Source organism: Callorhinus ursinus, unplaced genomic scaffold (genome assembly GCF_003265705.2).
Source record: "Callorhinus ursinus isolate GAN/ISIS: 27379988/994484 unplaced genomic scaffold, GSC_fseal_2.0 scaffold14, whole genome shotgun sequence".
NCBI lineage: Eukaryota > Metazoa > Chordata > Mammalia > Carnivora > Otariidae > Callorhinus > Callorhinus ursinus.
This window is the reverse complement of record NW_027397076.1, coordinates 41,464,696-41,478,733: the sequence shown is the minus strand read 5'-3', so window position 1 is coordinate 41,478,733 and position 14,038 is coordinate 41,464,696. Positions and strand designations below refer to the sequence as shown.

At 38.7% G+C, this 14,038-nt stretch overlaps 1 protein-coding gene across 13 annotated transcripts in view; it reads right to left on the bottom strand.

Annotated features, from left to right (window-relative positions):
• The window catches only part of TAFA2 (TAFA chemokine like family member 2), a 480,355-nt gene that overhangs the window by 316,581 nt on the left and 149,736 nt on the right, over window positions 1–14,038 (bottom strand). For 7 of the 13 annotated variants that reach the window (XR_012380763.1, XM_073900735.1, XM_073900730.1 and 4 more), the window contains one exon: window positions 4,716–4,797. The exons of 5 other annotated variants lie outside the window; for them this stretch is intronic. Coding sequence is in view for 7 of the 8 variants with exons in the window: in XM_073900735.1 (XP_073756836.1) it covers window positions 4,716–4,744 (29 nt within the window). In the remaining variant the exon portion in view is untranslated. Of the gene's footprint in view, window positions 1–4,715; window positions 4,798–5,339; window positions 5,480–14,038 lie in introns of those variants that run through there. One more of the 13 variants, XM_073900734.1, reaches the window with a different exon arrangement.

The window sequence follows — 14,038 nt, the reverse complement described above, 5'->3', positions numbered from 1 at the left end:
GATAATGCTTACACTCAAACAAATTAATAAACTAGAGTGTTGTTCATAAGGCAGTAGACTAGGCATGAAAAAGCTACTGGAGAAAATTAAATTATCCTCAAGAGAAGTGATATAAATTTTAAATTTCTTAAAGAGTAAAATTCACTGCAATGAGCAATGCAAGAAAACATTCATAGTTTCTTTTTGCTAGTGTTATGACTGGTAATATTTATATTTGTGTAGTCCTTTTCACATATGGATTCCCAATCTAATGATGTTTTTCTTGCCTAGAACATCTATGTTGGCCTACTTTATAAAGAGTAAATTTTACCCCCCCCCCACTCAGAAAAAGAACCTCAAATGTGGCACTTTGCCATATGCCAGCCCCAGTTCAAAGTGTATTTTTGTATTCTAAATCCTCTATGCAGCAGATACTATTCCCATTTTAGAGATGAAGAAACTGAAGTCTCTAACACAGGGGTTAATTAATTTGTCCATTTATTAAAGGCTGAAAATGGCAAAGCAGAAATTTTAATCCAGGTACCTGTCTGTAGAATTCATGTGCAAGACAGCCATGTTTAATGCTTTTCCATCACAAGTACCCGGGGAGAACAAGACCAGCTCAGGAGTTCTGCAGTGCAGTAGGCTAAGAAACCCCGTCTCTGTGTTATCCAAGTCAGTCATCCTTTTTCTCTGTTGGAAGACTTTGAACCTCTCCAGTCTAGGTCCTTTACTTTCTAGCTCTTCTGCTACAGAGGCAGGCTCTGTTACCTGACTGGGCCCAAATTCCATCAGGCCATGTCATAAATGGTGGAAAATAACGTCCCTCTTGTTTTTATTTTTGTAAGAGAGAAAATTCCCCAAATATTTCTCTGCTAATCTGTAAACCATATCAAGATCTTAAGGAATATATGCAAAGGCAAATGTTCCTACTTTTTTGTGGGTTTAATCTGGCTTTCTACTATGGCAAGCTGGGCTGGGCTCAAGGACCTCGTCTATCCATGAAGAACTAGACCAGGAAGGGGCAGGAAGACAGTTAGTTTCCGCTCTTACCAGTGAGTCCCTCACTCTCTCTCCCTGTCTTTAACCTCTGAACCTTATCTCTCTGCCTGCCAGAAGACAAAGCCTTCAGATCTTAGAAAAAGACCTCTTCTACCTAAGCCCCAAAGCAGAGATATTTCTGAAGTAATTCTCAACTTCCAGCTACTGAATGCTTACTATGTGACTAATGCTAGAGTTCTCGACAGCCAAACCTGTCAACACAGCATAAAAGAAAAGCATCAAGTGAGTCACTAAAATCCATGTCAACTTGCAAGTAAGTTTACACAAATTGTGTACACTCTGTTAATTTTCCTAAGTTTTTTTTATAAACTATTGCTTTAATCACAACAGAAGGTTTTCAAAGCTCCTGACAACCAGCAGTTGCAGCATCGACTACAGGCTCACTGACCACCTGTTGTGAGTTAGAAGCCAAGAACAAATGTGAGTAAAATCAATTTTGTTTATTAAGCAGGAAAAGGGACATCTGCCGCAACAGCCAGAACAACGACCCCAAAGGACAAACACTAGACCAAACTACTTCCTAGTTCCTGTTTTCTTCCATTTTCCCCAACTTCATATTTCATACAGAAATCTCTGCCATCCATTACCTGTACTGTGATAACGTGTTACCACACATAATTATTTTCACTTTTAAAACATGGGCTAAAGCATGTGTATTTAATGTGTAACACATTAGAACATTTATAAAAATGGGTATTTTAAAAGACTGAATAATATGTCAAACATTAAAAATGGAAAATGTTGTCCATGTAATTTTAAATTAGAAATTAGGTTAGTAGCATTTTAACATCCACTAGTTGGCTTTAAACAATCCTTTTACATTGTTATTCCAAGTGAAATCAGACCAGTTATCTCAAACCTTTCAGTTAGAATTTATAATCTATTAGGGAAACACCCAATGGCAGCACTATTGTAGTCAGCTAAGATGACAGGAAGGAAGAAAACCAACAAATCATGGAAGACCTAGCATGTGCCTCATGTGCTCGCCAGTTTCACCTATACGGTATCTTTTTTTTATTTTTTTTATTTTTTATTATGTTAATCACATTACATCATTAGTTTTTGATGTAGTGTTCCATGATTCATTATTTGCGCATAACACCCAGTGCTCCATGCAGAATGTGCCCTCTTTAATACCCATCACCAGGCTAACCCATCCCCCCACCCGCCTCCCCTCTAGAACCCTCAGTTTGTTTTTCAGAGTTGTACAGTATCTTTTCAACACGAATATTAATCTTGTTAGGAAAGTATTATCATAACCAATTCACAGATAAGGACATTTTTATCTCTGAGAAGTTAGCAACTCACATAGGGTCATACAGCTAACAGTGAGCAGACCTTCTGCTTGAAAAGTTGCCAACTCCAGGAAACTATGGTTTATATAGTGTCTATTCCCCCTGCCTCTTGAAGAACTTAAATTCATATGAGAAGGTGGCTAAGTATCAGACAATATGGCAGAACATCCGGAATTGACAGGATAAACTGTTCTTTCCCCTCACCCACTCCATGCCAAAAAAAGAAGAAAAGAAAAGCCAAAACACAAAAATGTGGACTAAAAGGCAAGAGGAAGTGCAATCAGCCCTGTACTTCCATATCACCTCATTATTTAAGTATACATCAAGGTCTCTCTGGAATAAACAATGAGCCCAGGTGAGGAAAATAGGCTCCAGCCCTCATGATCACGGCCACATAGATGAACCTACACAGGATAGGGGTCTTTCTCTCCCTCTCCCCTCCCCCATTCTTGTACGCAAGCGTGCGCACACACGCGCACACCCACACACACACTATGCAGGATTCCAGAGAAGTTTCTAGAGAATCAAATGAACACAGCAGCAGTATCACAACAATGTCTGAAAAAAATGACCTCAGAATTCACACAAGGCACTGCTTTCAGAGCTACATTTACCTCCCACTGAGTCAGAACAGGATGCCTCAAACTGGGAATTAAGGAAGGGTTGCAATTATTGATAAAGACTAGGTCTCAGGTATCAATAAGGAAGGGGTTGGCTCAGACTGGAAGCTAAGATCATGGAGAAGGAGACTCTTAGGAGCTGAGAGGTAGGGGTATTGGAGGAATCACTTAAGCGAATATTTCAGTGGCCAAGAATTCAGAAGGGACAAAGTGAGGGCTGAGAGAGGAAACTGCTGAGAAATAAAGACCGAAGACCCAGTAGTCGGTGGGCCAAAGAAATGAGTAAGAGTAGTTTAAAGGAGTTTAAGAGGAGGGCAGAAGCATGGTCTGGAAATGGCAATGAGGAACAAGGAAGACGTTGTCCCACCTTAAGCCTAGTATGAAGTAGAGGTAGACGAGGCAAACAGCCACTTCCTGCTAGGTCTGCAATGAAAGCAGCAACCTCAAGCAGGGCCAGTTGCCAGGATAAGAAAGTAAAAGGCATATTCAGAGAAAAGTCTGTAACTATTGCCGATTTTACTGATGATAGTCCATGAACTTTATAAAGCACAGAGAAGAGTTCTAGGAGTCAGGGAGAGGTATCATAAGGGGACAGGAGAAAGGATGTAGAAAGACGGAAATAATTCAAGTATAGGTGGGGGCGTGGGAGGTAGTGTCCCCTGGGAACCAAAGTTCTCGTCCTAATTAACTTAAGATTAAGAACATGAACTTTGTCCAAGTGGATTCAAGGCAGACAGTGAAGGTGAAGCTATGAATGTTAGAGGTAGGAGCAATGGCTTCTGGGGCGTCCTCTTTACCTTCAGTGATGCAGATAAAAGGCATCAGGGAGGTGTGGGCTTAGTCTCAGTGCACATCCAGTCCTCAGAATGACCCTTTGTGCTAGGTACTATTATCGTCTCCATTTTACTTACAAGAAATAGAGTTAACTCTATTTACCTCCAGGGCAAAGGTGTCCTGAACTATAAAAGCTAGGTTGTCCTTGCTTTCCAGAGAAGGGATCTTACCTGCAGAGAGAGATGTTGCAGAGGGTGAAGATCAAGGGCTGGGCCCAGTGCAAAAGAGCCAAGACCCTGACTACCAAGAAATTCCTTGAGACCAGACAAATGCACAGTAAATTATTCAGAAAGCACACTGCCTGTGCATATATACTTTGAGAATTTGGAGAATGCAAGTCTAGTAGTCATTTATACTATAAAGTTCTCTTTCAACAAAAGCACAAAGATTGCCATGTTCCAGAATGGTGTCACTTGAGGCGATATGTATTTTGTAGCATTTGGAACATAATTCAAATATTTATGATGGCCCACTTTATTGTTAATCTTATTTACTTTTATTTATTTATTGTTAATCTTATTTACTTTTGAATGCATTCTAATGTTTTCAGGATGAATTTTCCAGGCTAATTTAATTTCTCATCTGATAAGAAAAATATAGCTGATGTGGTATGATGGATATTATTAGGAAACAGAAAGTGAATTCTTCTTAACATTAGCAAAGATTTTAATTAGGTCTTTCTTGCCTTCTATTATCAGACTGAGAAAATGTGGCTCACAAGGTAAATAACATTGAGAAGTTGGCTGCAAACTGCACTTGAAAAGCAGTTATCGATGCTGTAACAGCAACCTGGAGATGGAAAGCAAGTGTTAGTCCAAGAGATCAGTGGTGAATGATGAATTACAAACATCTCTGTGGGTAGATTTAACAAATAACATTGAACATACAAAGCAGACAGATATAGCTGTGGTGAGGGAAAACATACCTGAGGGAGGGTAGAGGACAGAACTTCATTCAGTGATATGACCCTTCTCGATTTCAGTCAACCCAAAATGTCTCCACTGATCCTGCAATCCAAATTGGCGTTGATGAAACATGCACATTAAGATTTCGTCAAACTTTGTCAGTATCTATGATGACATTCTGAGAACTATTTTGCAAATCAAATATATATGAGGATTATAAGTAGTAAAAAAGCATGTTTGTTTTATAATGATGTCTGTAATAATAATAATTTTAGTATTACTTCTAGTCTGACCAATATTGTTGATAGCCTCAAGAACCCTGGCCTAATAAGCGTTGGCAATCATCTCACTCACTGGCTGATTTTTTACAATTGTTTAAGTTCCAACAAATAATGGTGTTTTCTTCCAACAAACTCTCACATAAGACTTCTTGAAGTATTAATGAAGAATCTTGAGGTCTCTTTTTTAATAAGGCAAAAACAACAAATCTGCTTGGAGCTACTTATATTTATGAATATCAAGAGAGTTATTAGCTTCTCTTGTTGTACATTAATCAGACAATAGAAACAGAAGAGTATGGGGAGGTTCCCATATTCCCCTATTTACCTAAAAACTAAAATCAGAAAAGGAAGCTTCATTCTCACCTGAGAATATCCTCCCCCTCAACAATGACTCCCATTTCTTCATGGATTTATTATTACTGTTATTCCTATTATCATTCTTATTAATATTTCCTTAAGGGAATAAAAGAATAAATAAAAACTTCTCCAAATCTCTCTTCTTCCTCCCCAACTAAGGATCTTCCTGTAAGAAAACATTCATCTGGGCCACTCTGATAGCCATGTCACCTTGGCACCTAGAACGTTAATCATCTTATGCATGGAGCAGGACTGAGCTAAGCTGTTACACTAGCTCTTCAAAGACTGAAATTATGGTGAGTCACATCACCCTTTGGCAGAAACATCACCCTTCCTGTGTCTCATAATAAAACACCAACTAGATGCTCACTCACATTATGAGATTTTTCATGAAAACACCAATATTCCTGTGTGTCTGGAGATCTAAAAGTCCATGAGCTACAAAATTCCCAAATTACTAACATCAGGAAATAAACAATGACTAAAAATGGCTTTCATTCATTGCAGACAACTAATAACAATCTATCAGCTCGTAGGAAAGAGGTTTGCTTTTCATAATTCTGCACGTTTTCCTACATTTCATAAGATCCCAAAGACCCTGTACCCTAGTGACAAGGATTTCTATTAATGAGTCAATGCCTTAAAAAGAGGACACAGATTCCAACAGCACTGACATCATCGCCTAATTCACTACCCATCCTTAATTGCTAGTCTGAAGCCAAATAACTAGCAAAGTATTTTCTATCAATGATCCTATCAGAAAATGAAGAAAATTCTTATAGGTCCTATAATTTAGGTCACCAGTCTATGAATACATAAGGTACCCAATGTTCATGTCTAAGCTGAGTTTTGCAGTTGACCTGCATTCTCCTGCAGAATCAATGGCTTCAATTATTACTAGATTTTCTGGGTAACCTATAAAAATCTTTTTGAACCATGTGTACCTAAACAAATAGAACTATTTCTAATTAGTTTCACTCTGAATTAGAACATTATTACCATGGAAAAATAAATTAAAATTCATCCATTCATTCATTCTTATTAAAAAGAACCATATGAAATGTCATTTTTGTAGGTCAGAAACAGGTGAGTATCAACAAATTCATAGGGTAAAACCTGATATATTCATTTAAGAAAAATTAACTGAATAGCAGGAAATAGAAAGAGGTTATGAACAAAGACATGGAAGTCAAAATCCTTATATTTCCAGATCATCATATCCAGTTAATACACAAAGGTATATAATGGGTATGTGACATTATGAGCTGCAATTTGTTGCATCTTGACTCAAGGGCAGCTAAAAATAGACCACACATTTTTTTTAATTACCAAGCTGTGCAAGTATGAACTCAACCTCCTTTGCAAACCCCACACTCTGAGTAAGGGCAGGAAGAAGGGAGGCATCACTTGGCAGTCAAAACACATGAGCGACAGTCAAATGTTTCACCAGACTCGCCTACATCAGAAAGGGCCAGACTCAACTCTATAAATTCATAGAGAATGATCTATAATTCAAATTTTTTATTTTTCTCTTTAGCTGTAATGTTCATTCAAATTTGTTGCAGGTAATAAATATATTAATCAATTTCATAAAGATCTTTGGTCTGTTTTCCATTTGAAAAATCTAGAGAATGAACACCTCTGTTTTGTGTAGGCTGCCTAATTATGCTAACTATATTTGACTGAGTATATGTTAGACAGTGAGCCAAGCAGGATGTTTGGATCACAGTACAATTCCTTATTCTCAACTCCAAATTGCATAATCTTCAATTAAATTTCTCACCAATTTCCCCATAGTCAATAGTATGCATCTGTTATATTAATATTATTAAACTCCTATAAAATTATAGTTTAGGGAATTGGATGATAAAATCTTAGAATCCAGTCCAATTCCAATCGAATTTTAAAATTGTAATCATCTTTCTGAATATAAAGTAATATTATTTTTTTAAAAATCAGACAATGCAAAAATAAAGTAGAAGTTGAAAGTCAGCTGTAATTGGAGAGGGTAGAAAAATGGAGAGCAAGGGATGGTGATAAAAGAGAGTGACTTTGCACTCACTGCATCAAAACAACTACATCTAAAGAACCACAGCCAATATATCCTACTCATCCTATAACTATTATACAAAACCATATATGATTAATACCAGATATCGGTTTAAATAAAAAGGCCTTATAGATTTAGAGGAAAGAGGTCACCTATAGTGTCCAAAATAGCAATGGGTTTAATTCTTCATCAACAACTGTCAGGTACATTTTCTTATTTGATGATTCATTCATTCAAAACATATTTATTGATTACCTACCAAGTATAGAGCACTATGCTAGTCACTGGGGATCCAAGAGTGAATAGGTCCTGCCCTCCTGAAGACTCTATTCTAATGGGGGAGATAAAATGTGAACAACCAGTTACACAATGAAGTATTTAATTAGAATGTCAGTATGGACCAAGGCACAGGAATCTGTGGTGTTCTAAGAGCATAAGGAAATCTAACCTAGTGGGAGAAGCATGGGAGGCTTCCTTAAGGAGGGCCATTAGCTGAGTTCTGAAGGATTCAGAATTAAATCCTACTAGGCAAGTAACCTGGAAGAAGGTCCACGTACAGAGAGACACACATACAAAGTCTTTAAAAATAAAAAAATAATAGAGGCTGCTCCAAGAACTGAAAGGAACCCAGTATGCCTGGAGTGGAGAGAACAATGGGAGGGCAGCCCCGAGAGGACGATGGTGATGCGGGCAGGGGCTGGCTGCCACTGGGCAAGGTTCCTGAACCTTAGTGCTACTGACATTTGGAGTCAGTAATTCCTTTATTGTGGGGACATGTCCTGCATACTGTAGGACCTTTAGCAGCGTCTGTGTCCTCAGCCCACTAGATAACAGTAGCACCTCTCCCCCCACCGCAACCACCACAATAACCAAAAATGTCTCCAGACTTTGCCAAATGTCTCCTTGAGGACACAATTGCTCTCGGTTAAGAACCGCTGCCACAGGGCCCTATAGGTGATGCAAGTTTAGCCTTTATCCTAAAAGCAATGAAAAAACACTGCATGCTTTAAGCAAATGAGTGATTTTTCAAACAATCTGGGTAGGGTAAGAAGACGTTAATTAGGGGCGCTTGGGTGGTTCAGTCATTAAGCATCTGCCTTCGGCTCAGGTCATTGTCCCAGGGTCCTGGGATTGAGTCCTGCATCCCATTGGGCTCCCTGCTCCACGGGAAGCCTGCTTCTCCCTCTGCCCCTCTCTTTGCTTGTGTTCCCTCTCTCACTGTGTCTCTCTCTGTCAAATAAACAAATAAAATCTTTAAAAAAAAAAAAAGAAAGAAAGACGTTAATTAAAGGAGTTACATCCTCCAGATGCCATAGAAGTGATAATTCCCCACACCTACAGATTAGGTCAGTAGGTCAACCACTCCCAGGATATTCTCGAGTAGGGAAGCTGCCTCGCCGGACGTACAAACAGGGGCACTAGCCATGTCCTTCCCCACTGTCCACTCACGGAGCTGGATCATTTAGACGTTAGGAGCCTTTTGTGCATCCGTGTTCACCATGCAGCCCGGCAGTCATGCTCTGCAGAGCGTTTGCTAAATAAATGTTTGTTGCTGATTACTGGAATTCCAATATGCATATTGGGGAGGGGGTAGGACTTAGATAAATACAGTATGGAGGATACATGGTGGATGGAGAGCATAAAAATAGAGAATGTATTATCTTTGTAGTCTGTATATCTATATAGAGAGAGATTATTTTTTATACTTTGAGTATGTCCTATTTTTTAGAACAAAACTAAAAAACCCACCTATCAAAACCAAAGCAAGTATCAAATACTGAAAACAAAGTTGTAACCACCAGAAACAGTAATTCTTTCCTTGAGAAGTCTCAGGGCTGTACTAACTTGAGACCTTTACTGGTTAGAACAGAAAGTTAGTCAACTGTTTCTGTTCTTGTTAATTTTGTTCCTTCCGGTCTTTAGGAAAAACATGGGAGTTTGTCACTGAGGTTTCTTGTTATTTCAATTCTGCTGCATTGTTAGTTATTTTTAGTTTAATGAGCGCCTGAAAGTTATTATGTAATTTAATAGCAAGAGATAAGGTAACTCTGGATGAGCTTCTAAAAGACTTGCTGTGTACACCCCTACCGAGAAACTTAAGAGAATGGAGCATTTTCTATAGGGACCAGGTCAAAGTTAATTTTGTTTAGTGCCTCCACCCCCAGCCTTTGTCTTTTTCTTTCTTGCTATTTCCCATGTGTGGGCTCTGCCAGTGAACTTACTGTTCCTTCTCCATCTGTGCTTACAAACCATGGCCCATCTGTGCAGGATGAGTTTCATTTAAACCAATAACGAAGAAGCAAGAGCCAATGTCCTTAAGCATACTGGAATGGAAAAACACTGCCAACAGAATCCCTCTAACCCATGAGTCTGGTGAAGTCTCCAACGGCCAAAGCTATCATTAAATTTGCTCTCACTGGAGGTCCAGGTCAAATTTCCAGGCAAAATCCTGATTTTTATAAAACCATATGATTCTTGAGCCACTCATGCCACAAGTCTAGGCACTTGCAGCAGAGGTTCATGAGTTTTGATCAATGTCAGAATTATCTGCACTGCCCTCAACATATGCCTGGGCCCCACTACAGTCAAATGGAGTAAGATTAACCAGAGATAGGGATACCCATCAGTACTTTTAACACAATCCCTAAGAGAACCTGCACACCAAATCCTGTGTGCACCAAAACTTAAGAATAACTACTTTATAAACGAGAGCAATAATTACTAATGCTCATCCAATTATTAATTGGTCAGGGATAAATACATTGACAATATAAATTATTTGACCCCAGACGATTTGATGGGCTCCTCTACCAGAGTGAACAAAATGACCTTTGAACCCAGATCCAGGTATACAACAAATGCTCAATAAGTTTTAGATTAGGAAGTACAAACATCTCTACGTACGTGAACATGTACTTTCATCAGTTTTCTCATTTCATTTGCATATAAGAAAAACCTCCAGACATACACAAAGGAAGAGAAGAAATGAAATACCAGGACATTCACTTCATTTTATCACTTGGAAGTGCTATGCAAGAAAGCACCAGCTTCCCAGGAAGGAAATGCATATTCCTTTTACCCATCTTTTCCACCACAAATGCAGTTTAAGTCTCAATTACTAAAATGAATGAGGATAAGCTATTTATACATGATAGTCATAAAATTCCAAGAAATTAGATGACTCCCAAACCTCTCACCAGGCCATCTCCCCTACACCCGGTTTGCTGACCTGACTGCTCATTATTGCATTAGTCTTCTGCAAAGTCTGCCAGGGAAAAAGTCTGCATCTTTTCAAAAACAGTGTAACAGTTTCTGTCCTTGCCACAAGTGACCCACAAAGGCAATTCTAAGCCCCACATCTGATGTGACAGGTCAGTAGCTCAAATGCAAGGAAAATGCAGAACCAGAACTACCAATGTACAGATACAAAATGCAACTGGGAACATTGGATTGTAATGACCTACAAATTCATTTGATGTGTTAAACTCCAGGCATCTTGTACCAGTTCTCTTTTATTCTGAACCTGTCCAAAATAACAAATATTTTCCCACTGACAGAGCACTTCATGAAAACTGCTAAGGACATTAGAATAGGTTCTTCTTTCCTAATAAGTCACTACAATTTATAATTTATGTTGCACACATCCCCCTGGAAAGGATAATAAGAGGATGATGTGCAGAACATATTTCCTTAAAAAAGAGAAATGCCTTTCCCTAGGTTCTTACTCTAGACAAGCAATTGTAAAGCAGAAACTTGATGGTTGAGAGCAGGGCATTAAGCAATGTTGAGAAAGATCAGTTGCCAAATGGAGCTTAGAATAGGACTTTTAAAAGTAACTCAGATGAAATTAATGTTACATTGCCTCAGTATCAATGCAATCTTTGCCATTACTATGCCTAGGAATGCTGCTAAGAACTCAAAGGAAAGTTAAAGGGGAGGGTAGCACTACCACCCATTGCTTAAACAGTCTTGAGATGAATATACACTTGTGCAATCAACCCATAAACCCCTCCATCGTCACCATCACCATGGCCGACATCCATAGTATCCTGAACATACCAAATCAAATTCAGTACTTAACCTACAAAGTGTAGAAGAATCACCTGGAGAGCATCTTAAAACGGTTACCTGAACCCCAACCCTAGAGATTCTTACTCAGTAGGATGAGGTGGGGACCAAGGATTTGCATTTCCAAAAATCTCCCATGTGATGCAAATGCTGCTGGTCTGTGGACCATACTTTTAGAAACATTCCTCCAAGTGATTTTTTTCTGATTCCTTTTATATTTCAGGGTTGTTTCTGAGTGTTCATACTAACTTGGTAAACTACAAATGCTGAAAGCAAACTCACTGAGGGATTTGGCCTATGTTACACCACTCTGGGCCCTGCATTTCCCCAGGAAGAACCCCGGATAGGAGAATGCCACACAACAGACCCCTGTAAATATGGTATTTACATTGCTAAACTCATCAGAAAGTAAAATAGCCAGAATCAATGTAAAATGGTCTGATTCAAAGACCATGTTCGTTCACTCCATTATGCCACAATTGTCATTAAACTCATGAATGGACAGAGAGGACCCCAAAGAGGCTGAAATCAGAAATTTTGGGAATATTCATTTTTATGGGTTGAGCTATGTCCCTCCCAATGAAAAAAGGTATGTTGAGATTCTAACTCTCAGTTACTCAGAATGTGACTTTATTTGGAAATAGCGTCTTTACAGAGGTGATCAAAGTAGAATTAGATCATTAAGACAGGCCCTAAGCCAATATGAGCGATGTCTTTATAAAGAGAAATTTCAACCCAGAGACGGACACACACAAGAGGAAAACTATGGAAAAAGACAGAGAATACGGCCACGTAACTGGAAAAACACAACCTCCAGCCAAGGAACACCAGGGACTGCTAGGAGCTATCTATAAAAGGCAAGGAAGGATTCTCCTCCAGAGCCTTCAGAGAGAGCATGACGGTGCAAACATCTTGATTTTAGATTTCTAGAGACTAGAATTGTGAGAGAATAAGTTTCTGTTGTTTTAAGCTATCCGCTTTGGGTACTTTTGTACAGCAACCCTAGTGAACACCCTGATATTTATAGGAACAAAAGTAAGTGCCAGCAAAGAGGCCACAGAGGAAAAGGAGTGCTTGTACCATAAGACCAGAGGGGAAGGAGGTCAAACCAAATTTAGACTAAAGACAGACATGTAAGAATTTCACAGAAATTACCTCAACAATTGTTTCCCCTCTCAAGTGACCTTTGTGGTCATTGGCGAACAACTTTAACTGGCCATGGGATGAGGGAATCTCAAAACAGCTTTGAGATAGCAGTTGATAGCAGGAAAGAACAATGAACCCTGTATGTCCCTATAAGAAGGTCCCTGATCTTATTATTCCAAATGTTTATGACTGATTCTCAAAACAATCTGATGGGGTAGGCACTGTCTCCATTGTTTAAATCAGAAACTGGAGCTGACAAAGAACTAAGCATTAAGTGAAATTATAATACATTCAGATATCATGTTAACTGTCTGCTTATTTCATATTTATAATAATCCTCTGAGGAAGGGGGCTTACCCACCTTTTGCAGGTCAGGAAACAGCTGTATTGGGTAAACTGTCCAAGATCAAAGAGCTGGAGGGAGGTTAAAAAAAAAAAAAAGCGGGGACCCCGGGGTGGGCAAGGATTCAAATTCCTATCTATTGCTTCCAAAACTCATGGTCTTTCCACTACACCATAACTGGCCTCTATGCGGACACTGGGCTCCATGAAATTATTGTTAAAAGGAGACATTTACTCAAAGTGGATTTATAAAAATACATATACATACATATATATATATGAAGGTACATATATTAACCTTTTGACTCTCTCCGCCCATTTTTCCCACCCTCCACCCCCAGCCTCTGGCCATCACTTATTTGTTCTATGAGCTTTTTTCTTTGGTTTTTTGTTTTGTTTAGATTCCACATTTATTTCCTTTAGCATATTGCCCTCAAGATCCATCTGTGGTGCTGCAAATGTGAGATTTCACTCTTACGGCTGAGTAACGTTCCATTCTACGTCTATACCACAATTTTTTTATCCATTTATCCATCAACAGATGCTCAGGTTGCATCCGTGTCTTGGCTATTGTGAATAGTACTGCAATAAACATGGAGGTGCCTGTATCTTTCCAAATTAGTGTTTTCATTTTCTTTGGGTAAATACCCAGAAGTGGAGTTGCTAGATTACATGGCCACTCTATTTTTAATATTTTTAAGGAAACTCCATACTGTTTTCCACACTGGCTGCTCCAATATACATTCCCAACAACAGTATACAAAGGTCTTCTTTTTTTCCACTTAGTATTTCTTGTCTTTTTAATAATAGCCATTTTAACAGGTGTGACGTGGTAGCCCGTTGTGGTTTTGATTTCCATTTCCCTAATGATTAATGATATTGAGTGTCTTCTAATGTATCTGTTGGTCATCTGTAGGTCTTCTTTGGAAAAATGTCTATTCAGATCTTTTGCCCATGTTTCAATCGGATTCTTTTGCTATTAAGTTATTGAATTCTTTATATATTTTGGATATTAACCCCACCAGACATGAACTGCAAATATTTTCTCCCATTCAGTAGGTCGCCTTTTTTTTTTTTTTTTTATAATTTTCTTGGCTGT